At 37.5% G+C, this 25,633-nt stretch overlaps 13 protein-coding genes across 13 annotated transcripts; 6 read left to right on the top strand and 7 right to left on the bottom strand. All coding sequences in view use genetic code 12, as the record gives it.

Moving 5' to 3' along the window:
- Positions 1 to 42: 42 nt before the first annotated feature.
- I9W82_003017 (uncharacterized protein) lies at positions 43 to 1,776 on the bottom strand (the record flags this gene model as incomplete). Its single annotated transcript, XM_067691937.1, has 1 exon — positions 43 to 1,776. The coding sequence occupies one exon, from the start codon at positions 1,774 to 1,776 to the stop codon at positions 43 to 45; it is 1,734 nt and encodes a 577-aa protein (XP_067548366.1).
- Positions 1,777 to 2,053: 277 nt separating this feature from the next.
- On the bottom strand, positions 2,054 to 3,694 carry I9W82_003018 (putative serine/threonine protein kinase; the record flags this gene model as incomplete). The annotated part of the gene is made up of 1 exon (XM_067691938.1): positions 2,054 to 3,694. One exon carries the CDS (start codon positions 3,692 to 3,694, stop codon positions 2,054 to 2,056), a length of 1,641 nt encoding a protein of 546 aa, XP_067548367.1.
- An 886-nt stretch (positions 3,695 to 4,580) lies between these two features.
- Positions 4,581 to 6,764, bottom strand: I9W82_003019 (uncharacterized protein; the record flags this gene model as incomplete). Its single annotated transcript, XM_067691939.1, has 1 exon — positions 4,581 to 6,764. One exon carries the CDS (start codon positions 6,762 to 6,764, stop codon positions 4,581 to 4,583), a length of 2,184 nt encoding a protein of 727 aa, XP_067548368.1.
- A 1,688-nt stretch (positions 6,765 to 8,452) lies between these two features.
- GPI1 (phosphatidylinositol N-acetylglucosaminyltransferase) lies at positions 8,453 to 10,279 on the top strand (the record flags this gene model as incomplete). The annotated part of the gene is made up of 1 exon (XM_067691941.1): positions 8,453 to 10,279. One exon carries the CDS (start codon positions 8,453 to 8,455, stop codon positions 10,277 to 10,279), a length of 1,827 nt encoding a protein of 608 aa, XP_067548369.1.
- A 528-nt stretch (positions 10,280 to 10,807) lies between these two features.
- On the top strand, positions 10,808 to 11,836 carry YST1 (40S ribosomal protein uS2; the record flags this gene model as incomplete). Its single annotated transcript, XM_067691942.1, has 2 exons — positions 10,808 to 10,897; positions 11,141 to 11,836. 2 exons carry the CDS (start codon positions 10,808 to 10,810, stop codon positions 11,834 to 11,836), a joined length of 786 nt encoding a protein of 261 aa, XP_067548370.1.
- A 1,328-nt stretch (positions 11,837 to 13,164) lies between these two features.
- On the top strand, positions 13,165 to 14,649 carry SMI1B (Smi1bp; the record flags this gene model as incomplete). The annotated part of the gene is made up of 1 exon (XM_067691943.1): positions 13,165 to 14,649. The coding sequence occupies one exon, from the start codon at positions 13,165 to 13,167 to the stop codon at positions 14,647 to 14,649; it is 1,485 nt and encodes a 494-aa protein (XP_067548371.1).
- A 25-nt stretch (positions 14,650 to 14,674) lies between these two features.
- On the bottom strand, positions 14,675 to 16,045 carry DIE2 (dolichyl-P-Glc:Glc(2)Man(9)GlcNAc(2)-PP-dolichol alpha-1,2- glucosyltransferase; the record flags this gene model as incomplete). The annotated part of the gene is made up of 1 exon (XM_067691944.1): positions 14,675 to 16,045. One exon carries the CDS (start codon positions 16,043 to 16,045, stop codon positions 14,675 to 14,677), a length of 1,371 nt encoding a protein of 456 aa, XP_067548372.1.
- Positions 16,046 to 16,284: 239 nt separating this feature from the next.
- On the top strand, positions 16,285 to 17,840 carry I9W82_003024 (uncharacterized protein; the record flags this gene model as incomplete). The annotated part of the gene is made up of 2 exons (XM_067691945.1): positions 16,285 to 17,185; positions 17,245 to 17,840. 2 exons carry the CDS (start codon positions 16,285 to 16,287, stop codon positions 17,838 to 17,840), a joined length of 1,497 nt encoding a protein of 498 aa, XP_067548373.1.
- Positions 17,841 to 18,040: 200 nt separating this feature from the next.
- On the top strand, positions 18,041 to 18,910 carry PIN3 (Pin3p; the record flags this gene model as incomplete). Its single annotated transcript, XM_067691946.1, has 1 exon — positions 18,041 to 18,910. The coding sequence occupies one exon, from the start codon at positions 18,041 to 18,043 to the stop codon at positions 18,908 to 18,910; it is 870 nt and encodes a 289-aa protein (XP_067548374.1).
- A 77-nt stretch (positions 18,911 to 18,987) lies between these two features.
- PHB2 (prohibitin subunit) lies at positions 18,988 to 19,908 on the bottom strand (the record flags this gene model as incomplete). The annotated part of the gene is made up of 1 exon (XM_067691947.1): positions 18,988 to 19,908. One exon carries the CDS (start codon positions 19,906 to 19,908, stop codon positions 18,988 to 18,990), a length of 921 nt encoding a protein of 306 aa, XP_067548375.1.
- A 132-nt stretch (positions 19,909 to 20,040) lies between these two features.
- I9W82_003027 (uncharacterized protein) lies at positions 20,041 to 21,981 on the bottom strand (the record flags this gene model as incomplete). Its single annotated transcript, XM_067691948.1, has 2 exons — positions 20,041 to 21,746; positions 21,930 to 21,981. 2 exons carry the CDS (start codon positions 21,979 to 21,981, stop codon positions 20,041 to 20,043), a joined length of 1,758 nt encoding a protein of 585 aa, XP_067548376.1.
- Positions 21,982 to 22,146: 165 nt separating this feature from the next.
- On the top strand, positions 22,147 to 24,792 carry I9W82_003028 (DNA helicase; the record flags this gene model as incomplete). Its single annotated transcript, XM_067691949.1, has 1 exon — positions 22,147 to 24,792. The coding sequence occupies one exon, from the start codon at positions 22,147 to 22,149 to the stop codon at positions 24,790 to 24,792; it is 2,646 nt and encodes an 881-aa protein (XP_067548377.1).
- A 145-nt stretch (positions 24,793 to 24,937) lies between these two features.
- RDI1 (Rdi1p) lies at positions 24,938 to 25,543 on the bottom strand (the record flags this gene model as incomplete). Its single annotated transcript, XM_067691950.1, has 1 exon — positions 24,938 to 25,543. One exon carries the CDS (start codon positions 25,541 to 25,543, stop codon positions 24,938 to 24,940), a length of 606 nt encoding a protein of 201 aa, XP_067548378.1.
- Between the last annotated feature and the right edge of the window lie 90 nt (positions 25,544 to 25,633).

The raw sequence follows: 25,633 nt of genomic DNA on the forward strand, positions 1-25,633 counted from the left end.
CACACTTTCTCATTAAATAAATACATGCTACCCACTCCTCCCCTAGACAATACTTCCATATCGATAACTTTGGTTCAGTTGCAAAATCGATTCTTTTCTTTGCTTCAATTTACGTAAATCTTGACGTTGTCTCAACTTTTGCACCTTGTATCCATAAACATGACTATCCAAAACACCATCAACGATAGGATAATTCAATATCCGCTTCACATCATCATCTTCCAAAGCATAGTTGCCAATTTCATCAATGGCTTCTTCATATATATACTCATCGAGATCAAATTGTTCTTGAGAATGGTCAATTGTAGAAAGAACAGAGTCGGATTGGATAATATCCAGTATTATCGTGTTTCCTGCTCCTGTTGTAGTTGTTGCTGCAGCAGCTGCTGCTATTGGCGAAGCCCCATTTACGCTAGTATTATCATCGGCATCGCTTCCAATTGAAGGAGATCCCGGCGGTGACGTAGTAGGAGATTGTGGATAAATTGCCCTCATTGAAGTGTTATTCGACAACAATGACGCATTATCTAAAGCATGAATTTCCGAAGTACTTGGAACATTGCCCGTCAGTGAAGAAATTCCATTACCACCACCATTTCCTCCAGCATGCAAACTCAGATTATCCGGTAACCAATGCTTATGTTTACCATCATAATGGTATCTCAATCCCTGATGGATTCGACTCATTCTTCCCTTTGATTCAGGGTGGGCAACCACTGCTTCCACGGAATCAAACTGTCGATAATCTTTATAATGATCGCCTTTAAAAGTTTTCCGGAAATCAATAAGCAAGTCTTTGAAACCTAACCAATCTTTTAAAGCATAGTAGAACTTGTATCTTCCCCATGGTAATTGTGAGATTGTGAATGGGAAATATGAAAAGGAGTACCAATGACCAATGGCAAATGCAATCAATTCAACACAAAGCAAAGCATTTTGTATACACACACCAATACTCTCGCCACCACCTCCACTTGTATCACCATTTTCATCCGTGTTGCTTTTTCCACTCCCTGGAAGAACTTCAAAAAAGTTGAGAATAGCCAAAATCACCCCTTGCCAATACGATGCAAAAATAATCAACTTGACACAAAGAAACTTACCAACCGGTTTAAAAGGTTTCAAATCATCCCACAATATCTTCCAAAAAATCGCCAAACTATATAGCGACAACGTAACACTTGCATTATAAATCACCGTCATCCATAGATAAATCGACTTGTAACTCATATCATTAACATTATACCATCCCAACAATTCAAAAAATAAAGTTCCAAAACATATAAATGGTTTCAACCATACATATTGCAAAATGCCTCGTTTTATCACTAGAAAAGTCTTGGGATCAGATATATCCAATGGTGATAACAAATACCGCATGGTTCCTGGATGAGGCACGGGTTTTCTTCCACTTGTCATTATAATGATATTACGTTCACCACCCAACATATCAGTCAATAGTGAAAAAAACGTATAAATGACAAACGCTTCATAAATCTCTCGTATAGGTTCCAATACAAAACGATTGAATATTGAAGTTTGATTTATCAACATTGAATAACAACTTAGTGCAAATAATGGTACAATCAATTGTATTCGAATCATGAGTCGTTGTTGGAATGGTTTTCGATAGTTGAGGAGATGGAGTAGGATACTTATTGAGATTATGAATGCTGATGTTAGTGATGAATAAAATGATATGGTAATGACCCAATGTGGCAACTGTAGGCTGGGGTCATAACCATTGATTGTGAATTGGGTATGCTGTAGAGCCATCTCTTAGTGGAGCGACTGTTAATGGTCGCTAGATTGACTATGTATCCTTGATATTAAAGTGAGCTTGTATGCTCCTATTGAATGATGCTTTTGCTATGAAGAGAAAGGCGATAATCATCTTCGCTTGTTTACCATTTTTTTTTTTTGTGTGTGATCAAAAGTTTGTTTTGCTCCAAAAGAGGAAAGACCTACACCAATGTAACTGTACTTTTATTTTTCATCATTCACTGGGGAGAGTCTAAATTCACTATACACCATACACTACTCTCAACTTTTACTACCCCATTCCTGCTTCTCTCAACTTTTTAGCACGCTCTTTTTCCTGACCAATCTTTTTCAAATCGTCTTCACTAACCAAATGATGAGTATGATTATCACTTGATATCGTATGCTGATCATTACGATCCCCAATCACTTTACACTCTCTTATACTCTGTAAAAATGGATCTCTTGCCACATCAGACATTAGGTATCGTTGCTTGGGATTCAAAATCAACATGTTCTTTAATAAATTCCGAGAATCTTGAGGTAATAAACGAAACAACTTCTCAGGACCTTGAGGTCCATGATGCGCATGCCTATCTTGTAGTTGTTGCTGTGTTTGCTGCTCATCAAGATGTATACTATTCATGTCACTCTCAATTGTGTTGTTAGTCGGATTCAATTGAGGTCCAGCAAATGATCTATATGAAGGATCACTCAATTTGGGCAATTTCCAAGGAAACCGTTTCAAAACCATACAACAATATATAATGGCAATGGACCATACATCAGCTGTTCTTGGATCGTACCCAACTCCCAACCCCATTGGTTCAAATACTTCTGGTGATAAATATGGATCCGATCCAACTACACCTCTAGCATAAATCAATTTATGATTGGAATCCAACATTGTGTCATGTTCAGTAACATAATATCCATTAGGCACTTCTTTTTCAAATTGTACTGCGGATCCAAAATCAATCAATTTTAAAATGCCCTTGGTGTTAACCACACAATTGTCCAATTTTAAATCACGATGGGCCAACCCATTCTCATGCAAGTAATGAACACCTTGCACAATTTGTTTAAAATAACAATTTATTTCATTTTCACTCATTAATCCACTCATTACTAAATTGAAAAAATCATATGGACAATATTCCATAACGATGTAATAATCAGGGTCAGTGGTTTTACCACCAACTTTTGAATAATCTTTAATTAATTCATATGTATGGATGATATTTTGATGATTGAGATATTCACCAACTCTATATTCATTTTGAACTTTGGTTGTATAGTCACCTTCTTGTTCATTGGGTAATCTACTTCTAAATTTCTTTACTGCAAAAATCTTGTTTGGATCAGTTTTGGAAGTTAATAAATTGACTGATCCACTAGCTCCAGTACCTAGTAATTTCCCTGGTGAGCCATAGTTTTTAAATAAATCAGCAACATGATCAATTGGGTCTGGTTTACCAGCACCAATATGTTTTGATTGTTTATGAGTGGTTCCACTCGGTTTGAATTTCTTCAAGAATCGTTTCAATGGGCCACCTCCTTTCTCTTTGGTGCTGGAAGTATCACTGCTTGACGATGCAGGTGAGTGATTTTTTGAAGAATGGTTTGAAAATGGACTATTGCGATGCAGATTGTCTTTTTGATTGTGATGCTGATGCAAGCCACCGTGATGAGGATGAGGATGTTGTGTTGAGGAAGGATTTTGTTTCGGTGGTGGTTGAGGAGGCTGTGGTGACACTCCTCCAGCAGCATCTCTACCATTTCGTTTCGAAGTGACTGAACTAGCAGTCGAGATCGGAGTAACCAGCCGTGAATTGTTATTTCTCAGCAGTTTCAAAAATGATCGATGTGATGAAGTTGACTGTTGGTCATTCAAGGAAGTTGAAGATGAGTTGAATAAGTTTTTTAGTGGCATTTTAGACGACTTAAATGTGTAGGGTTAAATGCAATATAATAATGTGGATCAATGAAGTGGGGTGAGACGGTAAGCTTGTCCTGCAAAAGTTATGATATTATTCTTTTGGTAAGAGTGTACGGTTATTTGTGTTAAGAAAATAGTACCTGTATCATTAGCTAATGAATTAGAACACTGTGTTTTTGAATGTGTTTGCTGTAGTGATATATATTCCTTCTCTCTTGGCAGTCTCCTTTAAATCGTGTCGGAATTTTTCGTTTTGGCAAAAAACAAAAGAGAGATTTGTTTCAAATATTTCAAATAAATTAAAGAAGTGGCAAAGTAATAGTAATAATAATTATTGTATCATCATTATTACAAAAACCAAAACATTATGAGAAACGTTACTATTACACGTCTTAAGTTGATCTATTACTACTATTCACTATCTATTACTACTCTACCTCTATCTCCTACTCATGAGAAATATTATGCAACAAAAAATGAATCAAGAGGTTGTTCTTTTCGCTAAATTTAAGTGCAAAAAAATTAGAAAAGCACGTGCATTAAGTAAAGAAACATATTATCCAAAAGGCCAGTTCCCTATACAAAATACATCACTTCATATATAACTCTAATCACTATAGATAAGATGGTCATCATCGGATATTTTTAGGGATATATGATGAAACTATTCCCATGACGCTATTCTGAGACGGAAATAAAAAGCAAAAAAAGCAATCTCACTTGATATTGAGACACCCTCTTCCCCACTTTGCATCCGGACTTAATATGTCGCATTTACTACTAAAACCCGTCCAAATATTACCCTACAATTCACCACTCTCTCATACAAATTTATCAATAAAAAAAAAAAACCAAAAGATTATACACCTATAAAAAGCTACTACTGTGATGACGACGAACCATTACTACCGCTACCGGTACCACTACCACCACTACCACTTCCATGACCATTCATCAAAGAAACACTCTCTTCATCACCAAACTTACTCATACTAAAAGAATTAGATCGCGTAGAGCTTGTTCTTCTCTGTTTCTTCTTCTTTTTAGAACTCTTGTGCTTTGACTTCAGCTGATCGGATAAGACACTGGACCCATCAATTTCAATATCATCATTTTCATGATCAGAAATGTTTTCAATGACGGTTTTCACTAAACCATCATTCATGATGACCGACTCAACAATTCCACCAGTTCTGTAGGATCGCGATTGCTGAGTAAATTCATCACCATTTTCTAGTGGACTATTCTTGGAAACTGAAACTGATGGTGGGGCCATTTCTTTATGCTCTTCTCCAATAGGAATAGTAGCACGACTACCATCACGCAACTCAACCGATCTTCTTTGTGCTTCGTCAATAGCTCCTTGTTCAGTAGAGTGAACTTGTCCTAATAATTGATTCGTAGTGATAGATTGTGGCTGAGTTGGGGGCGCTGGAGAGGCAGCCTTGGCAACAGATTCAATTTTCTCCTGATCAGGTTTCTTTATAGTGACAAATTTTCTATGCGTCTCGAGTGGATTCATGGCAGGGTTTTGAATCTTCCACTTTGCGGCAGCAGCAGAAGCACTAGAAGCAGTTGCAGTTGCAGTTGCATGGGCATTTGTAGTTGTTGACCCTTGATCTGCTTGCCTCATGAATCCTTTATTCTTTGGTGTTGAATCAATAACAGTTGCTTGAGATCCTTGTCTTTCTAATCTAGTTCGTAAATCTGGCAATGGTTCTTGTGACTCTAAAGAATTCCTCTTGGAATTACTAGCAGAACTACTTCTTTGGTATAAATTGTGCAAATAGGAAGTAAGGTGTCTCTTGGATAATGGTCCAGGTTGTGTTCTCTTGATATTTTTGTTGATATCAATATAAACATCCGATTCATCAACAATTTCCTCACCAATTAATTCTTCAATAACATCTTCCAAAGTCAATACCCCAATTGCTCCAGTAGGTTCACCTGGTGTCTCACTAATAACAATCATGTGAGATTTTCCTTCTTGGAAATAATTCAAGATATTCAAACATGATGTATCAACTCCAGTTTCGGGCAAAGTAGCCAAGGGGAAAGCAGCCACAGGTAAAGCGTCCTCTGGATCATAACTAATCAAAACACGAACCAAAAACATACCAATAAAATTATCAGGCTCTCCTGGTAAATGGATTGGAATACGAGAAAACCCAGCATTGAAAATCTCCTCCACTGTTTTCTCATCCAATATAGTATCAGCACTCATGGTGTACACTCTATCCATTGGTGTCATAATGGAGCTAACAGATTTCTCCTTCAAGTCCAAAACGGCACTAATAATGGTGACTTCATCTTGATTCAATCGTTCTACACCCATAGTTCTATGCAAAGTAACCAAAGTTTTCAAACCTGATTTCTTGTAAACAGTACCATGATCTTCACCCAAAATGTGATCCAATAACAAAGCACATGGATAAGCAACAGGGTACATAAGATACATCAAACACAAGACAAATGGAGAAAACAATGCCCCTACTTGTAAACCATATCGAACACAAATAGATTGTGGAATAATCTCACCAAAAATGACAATTGATACGGTGGATGTAACAACAGCAGGCCATCCACCTCCAAGACAACGATCCAAGACAATTGGCAATGTCTCATTAGTGATAACATTGGACAATAACAAAGTAACCAAGACCCAATGTTTACCTCTTCCTAATAATCGTAAAACCTTCTTTGCATGTTTTTGTTCAGATGGGTCACCACTAGATGAAATAACCTTTAAATAAACTTCATCTTGTCCCATTAAACCCAAAGTTAAACCAGCAAAAACACCACCAGCTAAAACAAGAAATGCAGATGTAAATAGATTGACGTAAAATTGTTCAGGAGTTTGAGCAGCAGCGGCCGCAGCTGAATCCTCCTTTGAAGTAGCACTAGCAACACTGTTGATATGGACGGGGATCGAGTGAGCTAGTCTAATGAAACTGGTAAAGATGAATAAAATTTTACCAATAGCTGTGTTTGAGCCTCTGCTATTGGCATTTAAGGAGACGGTAGTACCATGGCTATACAGTGACGATAGTTTGTTTTTGGACATATACGTGTATAGTAAAAAAAAACGGGGGTGTTGACTTGATGTGGCAGTTGTGCAGCAGCTAATTTAAAAAAAAAAAGGGGCGGAGGATTTGATTAAAGATGTTTATAAGGAAGTTAAAAGAGTTAAGTAGTAGATTTGATGTTGTGTTGATAAATTTGGTGTTTCTGGTGTTGTTGGCGTTGAAGTTATATTATAAATGTTCTTCTTCTATGCGTCTAGAGCAATTTCAATGGGAATTTTTTCTTCTTCTGCTTCTTCTGTTTCTTCTCTCTCACTCTCCTTGGCATATTGAATGGCACAAACTTTATTTTTAGTCCTTTTTTCCTGTCTTATGATATATAACTGTATCTACGTTATTCTGCAATTGCAAACCATAAAAACCTACAAGACTATAGCACTATAGACCTTTAGCCTAAGTAGATTCAGTATATACACCACACAAAAAAGAAGAGATAGCTCAAATGCTTTTAAGTGCAGTCGTGTCATTTTCCCAAAAAGCCACACAAATCATAGCCACAGGACCCTCGTAAGATGAACTATACATTCTCTGCCTCTTATCAAGGGTCTATTTACAATCTGTCACGTTGTAATCTCGCCTAAAATGTAGACCTTGAACTGCTTCATTTGCTGCTCTGACAGACCTGATTCTGTGTAATAAAAATACCATTGCGAAAGGATCGCCGATTCTAGATCCATTTTGTAAAGGGAATTATGTACCTAGAGGTTGATGAGTTCAGCTGAAAGAAGGATAAAGCAACAGAGGGTCTGAAACTCCTTTTACTTTTAAGTGGTTAACAAATGCAATTGAAATGACCATAGATAAGCTTGAAGCACACATAAAAAGGATTTCAACAGATCAGATCTCATAAATAGGAAAAGCTGATGCGCTCTTTGACTATATAGATGTGACTCTCTTTTTTTTTTTTACCCTAAACTAGTAATATAGAAACCTTACAGACGATTTTAGAGTTTATATCAGCAAATCACGTGCTTTCCCTTATCAACTAAGTTTCTCCCTTTATTCTTAAATTTAGTACGATAAACTTACCCTCCAAATAACAACGCCATTTTCTTTCAATTGACATAGTAATTTTCAATCAAACAGCTCCCCTCAGCCATCTCGGTGGTAGACTAACCCGATGAATCGAGAGTATCATAAGCCTAGACCAAAAGAAGGTACAAATTGGGAATCGTATGATTGAGTAATAGATATATTTAGTCTATTTGAGCCCGGACCAACATAGTCTCCATAAGGTCAACCCTTGGCTCTCATGGCCACGTATTGATTTCTCTCAGTCCACAGATTGTTCCAGTTGCAAAAAAAGGAGGTACGTGTAATGTTTCGGTAGCGCAGATGTTTCAAAAAAAGTGACACTTGTATTTTTCAAAACAAAGACACAATACATGACTTTCTATGACAGTGGATGTACATTTATGGGCCGATTCAATATTTGTCAGAGCTTTAACTGTACTATTTATCCTAACTTCACTCTACTTTTCCACATTCTACTTGGTTGATCGATTTGTCATTAAAACTTATCCATTCGTCACCACATCCCAACCAGACAACAACATAGAAGAGGAATCACATCCAAGTCCATCGCGATTGCTACAGATACGGAAGGAAGCATTTTATTTGCAGTACAACAACAGTTCTCAATTCTTACGCCGTGATTCATTTGCAGTAAATGAAACTTGATGATACTTGTTGCTGGCAAATATATTTCCCCAATGACTTGAAACGATATTTTCACGATACGGTGTATCTTTTGGGATACGAGATAGGGAATTCATATGTTATACTACAATGTGTAAGAAGTCGAGATGATTTGGTCGATATGATACCTGAATTGAAGATAGTGGGGACTATAAATCACGAATCAAATGAGTATCCAATCAATTTGCATTTTGATGAAATGGATGGCTGCGTTTGGTGTCTGCTCAATCCTACAATAATCTATTTCGATCCACCAAACTTTAAAAACTTGGAGTATTTCTCAATAGAGCCTATCTTACTACAATCTATGGGGAAGATTGAGAAACCAACAGGCGATGACCTGAACCTTGATGCGTATCAGCCAGAAGTTGATATTTCAGCTGAAAATACATCAATAGCTAATGAGGCTGTGCTTGAGAAAACCAATCTGATATGCCAAACCAGAGCAGTGCTCAAACGAGAAACAGCACTACCAGCATCTACAATAGTTCACTCATTTATCAAGTGGATCGTCTTGGAGTTGATAATACCAATAGTCAAAGCATATCAAACAGTCCTCATACTACTACTCCTGATGATAAATTTTGAAGTATGGGGGTACTCATTAGTGCATGTATCAAAGTGTGTTCGACAATTGGATCTACGATTAAAGCAATTGAATTATTTCCCTGTTCAATTTCTATGTTACTACAACCGTGATGTACTATATCAAAAGGATTCACAGATCATCAATGATTTAAGGTTGCCCATCTTCAATACCAATTTAAACATCAACAATTCCAATTACATCAATTTATATAATTCAATATGGCTTATTTTCAATGACATTTTACTCGGTATTACAGTTTATGGGTACATTTATCAATATCAAGATCAAATATTCACGTTTATTCAATCCACAGTTTTGGAAAAGTATCTATACAATGAGTTGGTTTCATTGATCACTTGGGTCTCAACGGAAAACCCTGCAGGTTTCAAATTAAATACCGATTTGGGTGCATTTCTAGGAGACTTGTACACCTGGACAATATTATTTTGGAGAGATTATGTCGAAAACATTCAAATTTGTGAAAATAAAGCCATAATGCTTAAAATATTCAAGGTGCTTTGCTATGGAGGTGGATGTTCATTCTTACTTTCATTCTTTATTGATTGTATTCGATTATTGACTTTCCACATTTATACATTCTACTACTGTGCTGGTAAAATTTACAAACGACAACTAGAAATCATCAAATCATTGTTTCAACTATTTCGGGGAAAGAAGTATAACGTCCTTCGTAATCGAATTGATAATTTAAACAATTATGAAACTGGTGATGTTTTCGAAATCGATCAATTGTTATTGGGTACTTTATTGTTTATGATTATGATTTTCCTACTACCTACGACTTTTGCATTTTATCTTACATTTTCCATTATTCATATCTTGATCTTGATGGCTCACAACTTGTTGGAGAATGTTACTATTATTTTAAATTTCACACCGATATTTGTATGTTTGTTAAAGTTTAAAAATTCCAAGAGATTACAAGGAGGGATTAAGTTCCAGTATCAGAGTAAGTACAAGGGGACCACGCAATTGTCTATGTCAAATAAATCGTTAACATATCTGGGGATATTTGTCAATTACTTCAAGTTGTTTCAAAGGTCCAAGAATTTTAGACATTCCATTGTTAAGAACTTGCTATCTGGCCACATGATCTCTTTCAAGTACGATTACAATCTCAAGTTTCTTTACTTGATGTTACCTGAAGAGTATACTGAGACTACAAGTATTTGGAAGTATGTTAAATAGATAGATAAGGGATAAAGTAACCACAAATATTATTCTTTTGACTCCTTCACTACACTAGCAGGACCATTCAGATAATGATAAGGATAGGCATCAAACACGTATGTAGCTCAACCGAATTCGGTGGGAATGGGTTCTAGTAAGCAAAGCTCACGCTGTGAAATGCACACGCGTGAAAAGCTTATTAGGGCTACAACCACTTCTGAAATTACACAAACTTAAACAGTGTCGTAACCAGTTCACTTTTTTTCTCGCTCTTCTAGGGCGCGTTTCGTGCTAACCCTCGCCCAGCGGCTCCTCATAGGGCGAGAATGGCGAATGAAGTCGCTCGCCCTACTTGTCCCTTGAACACACACAAAAGTCTCTTACATACAAATTTTTTTTTTTTTGTTAGACACTACCACACACACACACTGCAAAGAAAGAAAAAAAAAACCAATTTTTCAAAATTTTTTTTTCAATCTTAAATTTGGTGAAACCTTTGATATATCTTAACCACATAGACCAAGTCATTTTAACTACCCCTACAAGATGTCATTACCAGCTTCATTTGACTTAACTCCAGAAGATGCTAAATTATTGTTAGCTGCCAACGTTCACTTGGGAGCCAAGAACGTTCAAGTATGTTTTAATAGAGGAGATGTTTTATTTGAATCCATAAACTAGGGACCGAGCAAACAGATGGGAAACAAGACGACATTGACGCCTTAGAGAAAAGCACTTCTAGCGCAAAGTGAGGTAATAGATACAATTTGCGTCATGAGGGACCAGTTCAAGTGAAATTATAGGAATCAGTTCCCCCCAGTTCTTATGGATTCTGCAAACGAATCAAAATAAAATAAAATACTAACAGCATTTCTCTAGGTACACAACAAACCATACGTCTACAAGACCAGACCAGATGGTGTCAACGTCATCAACATTGGTAAGACTTGGGAAAAGATTGTCTTGGCTGCCAGAATCATTGCTGCCATTCCAATTGCTTCTGATGTCGCTGTCTGTTCATCAAGAACTTTCGGACAAAGAGCCGTTTTGAAATTCGGTGCCCACACTGGTGCTACTGCCATTGCTGGTAGATTCACTCCAGGTAACTTTACAAACTATATCACCCGTTCTTTCAAGGAACCAAGATTGGTTATTGTTACTGACCCAAGAACCGATGCTCAAGCCATCAAGGAATCATCATACGTCAACATTCCAGTTATTGCTTTGACCGATATGGACTCACCATCTGAATACGTTGATGTTGCTATCCCATGTAACAACAAAGGTAAACACTCTATTGGTTTGATCTGGTGGTTGTTGGCTAGAGAAGTTTTGAGATTGAGAGGTATCATTGCTGACAGAACTACCGAATGGTCAGTTATGCCAGATTTGTACTTCTACAGAGACCCAGAAGAGATTGAACAAAATGCCGCTGAAGAAGGTGTTACTGAAGAAGCTGAAGAAGCTGTTGTTGTTGAAGCTGAAACCGAATGGACTGGTGAAACTGATGATGTTGATTGGGCTGAATCTGGTGTTACCCCAGCTGCTGAAGATGCTGCTGCTTCAAACTGGTAAGTTCATTTGAGAGGATATCAATTCATCATATAACTGCTAAAAACAAACCATAAATTCAATCAAAATTGTATTTTTTGAAACTCCTTAGGAACGGATGAGATACAAATTATGTATAAAAAATCATAAAGTTTTTTTTATATAGGTGGGGGTACCGTGTATTTTACATAGTTGTCATTTTAAATTAACGTTTAATAAGAACTACATTGTAGATTGAGGTGTTACTAGAGAAGCAGCTTTGCTTACAAGGTGAGGAATCTAGGTTGGTCTGCTTTGGTTTCAGTCAGTATTTCAAGTATCCTGCATGTAAACTCTCCTCACGAGATGGAGACAAAATTCATTCAAATCAGAAAATTTTTCCACTTCCAAAACACTCTTCTTCTTCTTCTTCTTCTTCTTCTTCTTCAATTTGATTACCATGGATAGTGATTAAAAAAATTATCAAAAAGAACTAATGAAATCAACAATTAAAGATAACCATCGAAACAATAAAAATAATAAAAAAAGGAGTACTAGAGATTCAAGGTTCCTTAATTGGAGCTGAACACCGCGTGTCTAGGGGGCGTGTGTAGTTTGGGGAGTATTTTTATTATTTCCCACTTCACTTCCCTCCAAAGACACAACCACATACGGTCACTTTTTGAAGCTTCCAGGCGAGTTGAGAGGTTTTCTTTCAATACGCTTTATCCTTTAAAGACATTGGATTCTTCGTTTCACCCAGTTTTTTTGTTTTATGACTTGTTTGTTCCTGCTTAGCATAGCTATTCCTTTTTTTTTTTTTTTTTTAAAGAAAACTGGTGTTCAGAATCGAAAGTCAAGGTACGTCGTACTGTTATGGTACGGGTTACTACTGGCTTTGGTACTTCTTACTACTTTTTTTTTTTTTTTGTTTTGAGAATCCCGTAGCAGATGTTGTTTCTTGACTAACTTTTTGTTTTTTATGATTCTTCCTAGATTGAAAAGACCTGGTTTATCGTATACTTTTCAAAATACTATGAAATTTGTACTTCATGCCCAGGTGATATTTTTTTTTTTACCTCTTTCCTCTTTTACTTTTGTAGTAGATTAAAAGCCTTGGTATTCAATTTATTTTTGGTGTGTATGTATACTAATTTACCTAATTGGGTTAAAATGTGTCAAAAGATCGAAAAAACATGCAATATGCATACTGCACGCGTTCTTCTTCTTCTTCTTCTCAAAAACTTAAAATTTTATTCAAATCAAATCAAATCAAATCTTCATTATTTTTTATTAAAGCTTCTCTAGATACGATTCACAATACACGAGTCTTTGTTTAAACCTCACTTAGACGTATACTAATAATATCTATCATGAAGTTTAGTCAACGGTTTCAAGAGTTTATCTACTCGCTAAGCACGGACGACAAATACTCCGAATTTGATTCGAGAAAGTCATTCAATAGGGTCAATAAACCTGATTCAGAGAATCTCTTGGGCATACACAGCAACTCATCAGTTGATTCTATCCACAATATAGTCTCAAATGAGCCAAATGATGGAATGGAAGGTGTACATGAGATGAAGTTAGCTTGGAGACATATAAAACACTGGTTAATGAAATATGCCCCAGATTTAAATAGCTCTTTACTGAGCAAATGCACTACGTCAGATTTAGAAGACTTTCAAAAAGATTTACACATTAAACTCCCACAATCAGTATTACAGTTTTTCAAAATCACCGATGGTCAACTGAATTTCGGTAACCAATTGAATATGGACACAAATGGTCTCATATTTGGGTTGAGATTGATGTCATTGGACGATATAATGATACAGACTGAAAACTGGAGAAAAGTGGCTGATTATATAAACACGGGTATTAGTCTGAAGCTGAATGAATTAACCAAATTGCCCGCTTCGCATGCAAATTCAAGTCAATATATAAAGAAACTAAGCCTTGGTGCAAGTAGTGAATTATCGTCTACAAGAACTTCAGTTGACTTGACAGATGAGCAGTCAAGAAAAACATCAGTATCATCTCATGGTACAGATTCATCCAGTGGTAAATCCACTCGTAATCACCAAGGAATGCCAAAACAAAGATCCATCCCACCGAATACGATTCATGAAACTTTTGCCCATCCTATGTGGATTCCATTGGTGACTGATGAAGTAGGGAACTATATTGGGATTGATCTTTCTCCCCTACCAGATGGAAAATGGGGACAAGTAATTCTTTTTGGAAGAGATTTTGACTTCAAGTTTCAAGTTGCTGACACATGGGGTGATTTCTTGTTAATTTTTGCCAATGATTTAGAAATGTGCAACTGGGAAATCAAAGCAAACCAGAAGAATAATGACGGAGATTTGTTTATCGGTAACGAAGGCGAAATTGCCTTTGTCGATAAGGAAACCAAACTAGAAGTGCCGTATTTGGAAGTATTGAAAAGAAGAGCGGTAAAGAAGTGGATGACAATGTTGGAAAATGAGCCGACAGAACATGTTAATAAAGAATTGTTGGACGAGTTGAAACAGAATGAAGTGTCAATTCTATCGCTACATAACAAGAGCTTTCAATCAATTGATGCCTTTATTGCAAAAAATTTGAATTTGTTAGATCATGCGAAAAAGCAATCGCCACGTTACGACGATGATGAAGATGAAGACGATGGAGTGACTGAAAAGAAGCCGGTGCCAACATCCAAACCTGCTTCAGAGGTGAATATAAATTCAAAAATACACAGTCACAAGAGTCCTTTATCACGTGAGGTCACAGAAGCAGACCCTGAAGCCGAAGAGGAAAACAATCTAGTGGATGATGACAAAACACTACAAGAAGTAGATATTAGAAGTTAGACAATAATACATGTATTTTTTTGGTTTACCAAATTATTCTCTGAATTGACCCTGGCTCACTTATCCAAGTGAACTGGTACGTAAAGAAAATATACAGTGTAAGGATATTTATCATATTCAACCACACAAACTCAATCAAATGTGATAGACGATAGCTTGGGGCTATGTATAACCTGAATATCACAAGGGGGATGATGTAGTACCTTGGCTCAAACAATGGTGACGGTACAATTGTCACTATAATGGCCCCGATAAATGCTATGATGCCAATAGGCGACAAGTTGAGACTTCTAGACCTTGCTAGGGACGTGATCATATTGTACGTGGCAAAATGATAAACAGGAACAGCCGCCACACTACTATACTTGTGACTAAGCAACCTTTTGAAGATGTAAAAAGTGTAGTGTCGATTATCTGCAAGCAAAAAGGGGTGCACTATCGTGTAGTTATCGATAATATACTTGATTCCTGCGAAGGTAGCCAAGTTAAAGATTAGATTCAATCCATAGTTGCCAGTAATGAACTTCATATACCTGGGTACAGCTGAGCGATTCAACCACACTGGCCAGGTAAAAAAATTGATAAACGTAAAACAATAAAACACTTGAACAAAGTGCAATTGAATTTGATGATTCTCTTTGTCCCCAAATGTGATGCCTCCATTATACTTTAGGAACACGGCAAACAAGACAAAGTTGATAGCAAAGCCTGTCAATGGCAACCAGTTCTTAAAGCTGCTGGCAATAAATGACGACACTCTATTCGCAAATGACTGCCTTCTGTAAACTTGTCGGTCAATATAAACAACAGCAATAAACGCCACCCATATTATATTCGTCTGTCTCATCCACAAACTAGCGAATCCAGTTACTGAACTTAAAATTGGCCACTGATGTGCCCTGGTATTGACTAAACTGAGCGCCATCACCACAAGTATAGTTGACCACACATCCGTATAAAACAAAAAGTAATAAGTGAACAACAACGGTTGGGATATGACATTAATGGTCCAAAGCTGTTGAGAAGTTGATCTCTTGAAGTTCCACAAGACAATTGGAAACACAACCACTCCCCCTAGTAAATTTAGTGATCGTAGTATATTGTAATCACCACACAACTGCTGAGCTCCAGTTATTAACTCTAGCAGTTTGGCATACAAGAATCCCAATAGGTAGAGCCCCGGTGGTGTTGTGATTTTAGGATCCCATTTATCAAACTTGTAAGCGCAATAGGTTTGACACTGACGGAGGTGAAATATTTCATCAATGAAAGGTTGAGTGACTAGCTCTTTAGTTTTGCTAAACACTTTCCAGCATAAAATCAAAAACAACAAAACACATGCATATTTAGCTACCGGCTCAAGGTATATCAGTCTGTTTGGTACTATCAATGGCATTGATGTGATTCCATGTTTTGGTTGAAAAGCAGAAAAAAAACAAAAAAAACAAATCTGACTTGACACAAAGAATGCTCAAGCCAAAGAGGAAAAAAAATCTTTCCCAAATTTCAAAAGGTGGTTGCAAAACATACCAAACTTTTCTACAAGAACCTATCTTGCTTCACCAGTCAAAGCACAACACAGTTTGTTTTGCTATCTAGGACCATAGGTACCGTACAACTACTGGCTCAAACTTAATGTCCAAAGAAAAAACTTTGCTAAGTGGAGATAGGTTCATTCCCACTTCATCATCTACGCTGGCATACAAAGTGTGGTTAGGAGGAGATTCATTGCATTCAACTACTCTGCCCAACTCTAATGACGTTAATATTTCTATTCGTGATGATTCATTCGTTTCAACAGTTATGCAGTCACCAACAAATTTGTCACTGTCTCCAAGATCCATCACAAGTTCAAGCTCAACTGGTAGTTCAAGTCGTCCAAGGCCAAGCTTTATCCCAAATGACCTTCATCAGGAAGTTGTTGCAGAAGCTTTAAATTTCAACTACTGTTCAAAAGTGTTTAAGTTTAATAATACATACACACATCAGCCTCAAAGACATCAAAGTATTCACCAATCAGACCCTATTGAGAAGATTATAAACAAGTCAGCAACAAGAAAGACAAAGTCTAAAGTGAAATCAATAATGGCCTCTGATATTTTACAAGCACCTGGATTGAGGAACGATTATTATTCAAATTTGATTAGTTGGTCACCAAAGACAAACAGAGTCATCGTAGGCCTAGCTTCACGGATGTATATGTGGGGAGCTGACAGTCATGTTGTTCAAATTAATTACGAGAATGAGGATTTAATCACAGCAGTTAGTTGCTCACAAGAATATTGGATCTTGGTGGCTACAGCAAATGGAAAGATTTTATTAATTGATCAAAGAGGACACGTGAATAGCGTCGTTGGTGAATTCAATGTCCCAGAAAATAAATGCATCTTTTGCTTGACCTGGTTTAATGATTCGGAGCACTTTTTAGCTGGTGACGATAGTGGTGAAGTGTATGTCATGCTGGTCAAACTGTCAACAACCAACTTGGAACTTGAAATTGTCAAGACTTTTCGGGCCCATCAACAGCAAATTTGTGGTAAGCATAGGAAGGTAAATAGTTACTAGATGCATCATACTAACCATGTTTAGGAATAGCTTTGAATGCTGCTAATGATGAAGTTGCCGTGGGTGCAAATGACAACTGTTGCTCGCTCTGGAGTTTACCTGATTTTCAATCACCACTATTAAAATTTGTGTTGCCACACAAGGCCGCTATCAAAGCATTGAGTTTTTGTCCATGGACCTCATCGTTGCTAGCCACTGGAGGAGGTAGTAAAGACCGCAAAATTCGGTTTTGGCACACCACAAGCGGAACTTTATTGAAGGAATTTTACACTGATGGACAGATTACGTCATTGATTTGGTCTAAATACAAAAAAGAGATTGTGGCAACCTTTGGGTTTGGTGGGTCAACAAAGTCAAACCTTATGAGAGTTTACTCATATCCCGAGATGAATCCAGTGTTGGAAGTGAATGCTTCTAGCAATTTACGTATTCTTAGTGCTACAACAAGTCCGGATTTTTGTTCTGTTTGTGTAGCTACAAACGATTCTACAATAAGAATATATCATTTATGGGACAAAGCAGTTGAGATTTCACCTGCATCGAATTCAAGAATTATTGGAGCTTATGGGAGTGATATAATTGAGCTTGCAGAAGGGATCAGTATGGACTGTCCTGGTATAAGATGATGGTGTAGGTATATATATATATATAAGCGGAGCTAAAAAGAAAAGGTATTAACGGAGACGATCTTTTTGGGCTGTGTGCGCATTTTCCTATTTTTAGCTTTAAACGAAAATTGTGTCATTTTCTATGTGAACCTCTTTTGAACTTCTTCTCCTATTCACTTTTCAAATCAGCCACCTATCTACTATCCCTTCTTCACAATATGTCTGCTGCCCTCGTGAATAGATCATTAACTACAGTGAGAACAGAGTTGGAATTCTTACGTGATTCGGAAGTTATCACTGATGCGCTCTACTCCAAGTTAGTTGAGGCTTTGCCCCAAAAATACAAAAAGGATGAAAAGCCATGGGATGTGGATGTTTTACAAAGTGGACCAGTCTCTGAAAAGGCAACGTATGCTCCACCTTCAGAACCACCAGTGCCAGCATACGATGAAAAATCAAGTAAAATGGTTGAAGAATTTGCAAATACTCATATTTCACCACCAGAGCATCCACCAGCTCCACGTCGTGATGCTGCACCTAAACCAGTTGGATACTGTACTGCTCTGTTTGACTACGCTGCACAAGAACCAGATGACTTGAACCTAAGTAAGGGAGATAAATTGGCCGTTGTTGAACATTTGTCAGAGGATTGGTGGAAGGGATACAAGGCAGGATCTTCTCCCGAGAAGGCAGGTGTCTTCCCTTCAAATTATGTTACTGTGATTTCCGAATCCGAATTCAACGCTTCTGAAAACAGTTTGGCAGCACCACGTCCAGCACCATCTCCACAAGACTCTTACTCATCACATGGTCCTCCATCTTACAATCAACCACCATTACTGAACCAACCTTCTTATGGCGGGTATGCACAATATCCTCCACCATCTACTGGCTACTATCCTCCTCCACAACAGTACCAACAACCACCACCACAGCAAGTGGTTGTTGGAGCACCTGAACAACAACAACAACAACAACACCATTCAGGCCATGAATCCGTTAAGAAATACGGAAGTCGTTTTGGGGAAGCTGCGTTATTTGGTGCTGGTGCATCGGTTGGTGCCAACATTGTCAACTCTATTTTATAAAGGATTTAGGATTATAGGTTAAAATACGATATTCATTTCATTCAAAAAAAAATACTATTTACAAACTGGTCTAGTAATTATTTCCTATTGTTACGACTATCAGCAACAGTATTCAACAATAAAGTGTCATTATCCAAGATGATTCTGTTTGGAGATGAGGCCAAGATGTTAGCGATTTCTCTAGCAGTATCCAACCTCTTCAACTCAACATAATCTTTAGACTTCTTAATGGCTTCACCAATCAATTCAGCAGATTTGGCTTCACCTTGAGCTTTAACAACCAATTGTTGCTTTTCTTGGATTGCCTTGTCAACAATAAATGCAGCTCTTTGTGCATCTTGTTGAGCAATTTGTTTGGCTTCAACAGCAGCACTAAACTCAGGTGAGAAGGTCATATATGTCAAAGATACATCATCCAAAGCAATATGGAATTTAGAAGCACGACGCAACAAGTTCTCCTTAACTAATCTTGAAACTTTTTCTCTTTGAGTAATCAATTGTGATGCATTAAATTGAGCAACAACTGATTTCAATACTTCATTAACAATCGAAGGCAATACTCTTTCTTCATAGTTTGTACCCAATGTCCTGAATATATTAGGCAACTCAAAAATATCTGGCTTGTACAAAACTCTGCATGTAATATTAACCATTTGTAAATCTTTAGTACCAGTCAATGAAGCAATCTCCTTTGGCTTGGCTCTAACATCATAAATGATTGGCCTTTGAAACCAAGGAATAACAAAGTGGGTACCTTCAGGATAGATCTTTTGTTGAACTCCACCAATTCTTGAATATAATATGGCACGTTGACCACCATCTACGTTAAACAATGCATTTTCAGCAAGCATAACAACTCCACCCAACGCCAAGAGTCCTCCGATACCACCAAAGATGGCCAATGGACTTTTAGGGCCTTTGCCTCCACCTGATTGACGAGCTTGTTGGGCTCTACGCCTTAACTCATTGGACAAGGCCTTCCAGTTTTGATCGTTCATATTACTTTGCTGATGTTTGGTTACCCTGAGGTTTGTAGAAGGGCGAGAGAGAGTGTGTGTGAGAATAAAGGACAGAAAAATAGAAAATAGAAAATATAAAATCGCAGGGAATCAATTATATGCAGGATTTTATTAAGACGGCACTCCCTCATAGTCATTTTTAGAGTAATACTCAGCTAGTGCCTTTTTCCAATATCGTTTCCTATTTGATTGAATGTGATTGGTTCTGAGCAACTTCTCAAGAAGAACAGCAATAAGCACTATTATACAAACCACGGAAGCTGGTGCTATCATACGAACAAACCTAGTCGTGGTCACAGTCATTTGGTAGGGACATTGAGCGTATGGACCACCAGACACAAAACAGTTTGGTATCGTAATATCATTAAGATCGATCCAGATTGGGTAATCTGCATGCTGTCTTTTCACAGCACTCATTAGCGAGAGCATTTCCGTACTCAGTCTTGGTAAGCTGAAATTGAATCCATCTGGACAATGACCTCTATTAACGTCAAAATAACTCTGTTGTTCATCTTTTGGTATGTACCAATCGTTGGGTTCAGTTTTGTTCTGACAAGCAAGCTGATACTTTTCGTAACAATCATCAACTTTCCAACCATCTGCAGTCAACACCACACAGCGGAAAGATGCATTAGTTGCTTCCTTCTTACGTGTTGACGTATCCTCCGATGATGAGTTTTCGGACATACGTGGTTCACCTGCACGCCACGACCAGAAAAGATAGGGCGTAAATGCTTCAAACATATCTCCCACATCCAGTATTTCCTTACCGTCAACAGTATATGAAGTAGCATTGAATATGGGTAAAAATCCACATCTTAGGAAGTTTTGTGCTGAATTTGGAGAAAATTGGTAATCGTTGTCATCAATGACGTAGTCAAATTGCGTAGTCAAGGATAAATTGTTGTATCTGCTAATATCACTGTTTAATGAAAGTAGTTCTTTACATAATGGCTCAGCCTCTCGTGCACTTCTAACTGAAGTTGGCAATGTAGTATTGACAAAAATCATTTGCTTGTCGTCACTGGAAATTGAGTAACCTCGCGGAGATGATACTATTTCATTAGATAGAACATTGACTAATATCCTCTTGTATTGTGATAGCAAAACAGTTTGCAAAGGAGGCATAATATTATCGGAATTGTTGTAAAACGATGCATACAAATTAGAAGTCGGGTGGACTTGCAGTCGATATTCCTGTAGTACATTCGGACTGAAAATGTATGACGAAATTGGCGATATTGTAGCATTAAGTGTTGAATTACCCACTATAGTTGAAAGCGAATTGGGCTTGTATATGTTCTCCAATGACATGGTCAAATTTGATTTCTCATAATGTATGGATTTAAGATTGAATAATAAATGGAGGAAATTGGCATCAAAGTTTGTGTTTGATGAATCCAAGTATGAATTGATTATGGACATAATGTGATTGGTGGTGAAGTCAGCCTCACATGTATACGTGGCATTATTCCAAGCAACTTTCACCTTTTGATTCTGGCTGTAAGTTACATTTTGTGGGAATGGAGCCGGACATAGTTGCCACACTGAAGTAAATTCATTCCAATATAGATCCACCATGATTGCTTGCATGCCGGTGGTTAACAAGCCCCTTAGGTCTGATATACTATCCAAACTGTAGTCGCCATTGGTAAATAGCTTCGTTAGGCTCATGCCAGTCACCGATAGTTGATCGAGTGGAACTGGTTTGGAAATATCTCGCTGGGTTCGTATAGCAACATCAAGTGTTTCATTGAGAGCAGTTTGATTGACCGATGTTTGGTTGAATAGTATCAGGAAGTTGGCCTCTTTTAGCGCTATAACATGACATAGTAGGAATGAGATTAGAAGGGCTATACTTTGGCGCATTGTGATTGCAACTGTGGCATAAAGCACTGGAGTTGAAGATGATAACAAAAAAAAAAAGTTGGCAATAATGACATAATACTTGGTAGCGGTGGGAACAAAGCTCTGGACCCTTTACTATAGGCTGCAAATACAGTGTTCAGCAGAATTCACTATAGCTGATGACGATCTTTTATTGCGTATCATAATGATTGCTTGAGCCATACTTTTGCACCATTTAAGACCACTAAAATTGGCTAAGTGAGCTCAACCATACGCGTGTAATCAGTGTACACAAAAAGTCCCCATCAGATCAAAACAAAAAAAGTGTAAACAATCCATATCTTTCCTTTTACTTTAATCTACATACGCATGACTACCTCGGATCTAACTCTCACATTTCTAGATGCTCTTAACGAGAATCAAAGACAAGCTGTCACAGCGCCAGCCACTGGCCGTCTTCAAATAATAGCGGGTCCAGGAACTGGGAAAACCAAAGTATTGACCTCACGAGTTGCATACCTCCTCCTTGTGGAAAAGATTAGACCCGAACATATTATTGTGACTACATTTACGAAAAAGGCCGCAAATGAACTAGTGGAGAGGTTGGAGTCACTGTTGAAAGCACATACAGAGATCAATGTCTCGAAGTTGTTGGTGGGCACTTTCCATAGTTTATGTTTTCGGATTATCAAAAGATTTGGTTCAAAAATTGGTGTTAATGGGTACTCAATTGCCGATGAGAGAGATAAAGATCATTATTTAAAGGAGCTCCTAGAAAAGGATCTTCCTGGTGATGTGATTAGTTATATTCGTAATGCTTCATACGACGAAGCCAAGTTGGTGAAATCCCACAAGCAGAATGAGAAACATCATGGAGTTGATTTGTACCGATTGAAAAGGCAAATTTCAAAATTGAAATCACAAGGACTTCTGCCGGAAGCGTACTCCTCTACCAGTGATTGTAATGAATGTTTGCATTTATTATATAAAGCATACCAAAACAAACTCACTGAAGAGCGGAAGCTTGACTTTGATGATTGTTTGCTAACATGTTATACTTTGGTGACCAAGTATCCAGTACTTCATTTTGTTAAACACGTGCTTGTTGACGAGTTTCAAGACACCAATGATATTCAACTTCGCTTAATGTACCAATTTGCAACTGGAAGTATAATTGACCCTAAATTTCAACACAATGTTACAATTGTTGGAGATCCAGATCAAAGTATTTATGCATTTAGGGATGCCCAATCGAAAAACTTTGCTATAATGTTGAACCACTATAACAAGCTCAATTTACCTTGTACAATTATCTCATTGAATCAAAACTATCGATCCACAAAGGATATTTTGTCGCTTTCCGAACAATTAATGAGACAACAAAAAGATCGTCAAGTGAAGGACTTGGCTTCACAATTCAAAGATTCTATTAAACCAGTCTACAAGTGTTTAAGGTCAGCTGAACAAGAAGCTAAATGGATTGCGTACCAAATTGAATTTTTATTGAAATTACCCAATCAAATGATTAAACCAAATGACATTGCAATCTTGTTTCGTGCTGCTTTTCAAACCCGTGCCGTGGAAACAGAATTAGTCAAGAGGAAAATCCCATATTTTATGATTAGAGGTAAAGCATTTTGGGAACGACAAGAAGTTGTAGCAATTATTGACTATTTGCGTGTTTGTGGGGATGAAAATGATAGGATATCTATTTTCCGTACATTGAACTTCCCTAGACGTGGATTGGGAGCAAAAACACTCGAGTTGATTGATGATGTGATTATGAGTGGAAAACGATCTGGGCTTTCAGCGTATCAAATTCTTAAAGCATTGTCTACTGACAATCTTAACAGTATCAAGTTGCCACCTCGTGCCAGAAATAGTGTTGCCAAGTATGTGCAAATGATTGATAAGGCAAGGGAAATATTAAAAAAGATTGAACCAAGTAGTCTAGATACAGAGAGAGGTGCTCTTGCGTTGCAGTTGTTTCAAACTATTTTCCAAGAGTCGGGGCTCAATGCTGAGTTCCTGTCTGACGAGGAAAAAATCTTGAATATTGAAGAAGTTAGAGCTCAATTTTGCCTGTTTGAATTTCTCGATGACAAAATTATAGGTAATGCAGATGATGCTCAAGATTCAGATGATAGAAATTTCATTGTACAATTTGTTGAATCAGTGGGGCTATATGCAACGGATGATAAAGAGGATGAAAAGCTGAATACACCAAAAGTGTCGTTGAGTACTATTCATGGGTCAAAAGGGCTTGAATGGCCAGTAGTATTTGTACCTGGATTATCTGAAGGTTTATTACCTGCGGGATTTGCAATAATGGGAGATAGTGATGCAGTTAATGAGGAAAGGCGATGCTTTTATGTCGCATGCACCAGGGCCAAGTTGTTACTATACATATCAGCCTATAAGGAATCTGCATCGAGTAATTCCTGGAAACGTTCAATAGATTATGAATCTCGATTCGTTACTAAATTATCCGAGTTAAAAGTGTTTGATAAAGTACAACCTGCATTGAAGTACATGAAGGGGTTTCAACAGCTATGTTCAATGCTTGGAATAAAATATGATAGTTCAACTGATGCCGAAATGGAGCAATTGTTTCATGCATATGCCAAGAATTGGAAGATGTATTCGACAAATGATGAATTTACAGCCACCATACTGCCTGAAGAAGCAATGTCTGTTGGCTTTTCAATGGCTCTGGGATTGAGTCAAGATATGAATTTGAAAAAGAGGAAGCTTGAATATAAAGCACCAGCCGTGGTGTCAAAGGCTCCGGTGGTGTCAAAGGCTCCGGTGGTGTCAAAGGCTCCAGTGATGTCAAAGGCTCCAGTGACGTCAAAGGCTCCAGTGACGTCAAAGACTCCAATGATTGACCTTACGAAGGAGGAAGATTCGGGTGATGAGCCAGTAGTGATTTTATCCACAAAGAAAACAAATAAAGCTCCACCATATGTTCCTCAACGTAAGCTGAAGTCAACAGCACTAGGAATGAAACGGTGAATAAAAGAAAAACGATTAAAGTGTAGCTTTTATAGAGCTTGTATAAAGGTCGACAATATATTAGATCAGATTAGCTTTTAAAATTTCAATAGCACACACATACGTATATATATATATATATCTAGCTTTCTAGTTCATCCTCTCTCTACTTGACAATAGCAAAACTCCAAGGAACAGTCAAATGAACATTTTTATCATCATCAATAAACTTGGAAACAGCAGAATAAGTACCTCTAGCAATCATCCCCGAAGGAGCTTCCACTTCAGTAAACTTGCGTTCATAAAATGGATTTTCCACTGTATTTGGAGCATAACTTCCCAATGGTTCTTCAACTTTATCCACTCTTAATCCACCTCGTTTCACCGAATGTAAATATTTCAAACCAGTGATGATTTCATGTTGGACTCTGAACTTAACCACCAATTGATAAATTGATTTTTCTTTAATGCTAAATTTGATTTCTTTATCAACAATGGTGTTTCCTTCAGTATCTTCCAAGTTTATTCTAATTGGTTGTAAATTGGGTTGGTCAGGGAACTCCAATGCTAATTCAGTGACCACTACTTTTCTCTTGTCATTGGGTTTGACAGGGTATGGAGTTCCTGTGGTTGATAAACCAAGGGAGGCTTTCCATTTGGCTAAACTTTCATCTTCAGCATCTAGTTTGTTGTATTCTTCAATGGTTTTCTTTTCTCCAACGGTGTATCCTTCTACTTGTTCAGGAACTAAATCGTCGTCCACGTTTGACATTGTTGCTGGCGCACTTGTGTGTGTGTAAGAGATTAAATTGGTCGAGTGTATATGTATTGTATGTGTTGTAAAAAAGTGAGAGAAAGGGTG

Source organism: Candida metapsilosis (assembly GCF_017655625.1).
Source record: "Candida metapsilosis strain BP57 chromosome Unknown scaffold3, whole genome shotgun sequence".
NCBI lineage: Eukaryota > Fungi > Ascomycota > Pichiomycetes > Serinales > Debaryomycetaceae > Lodderomyces > Lodderomyces metapsilosis.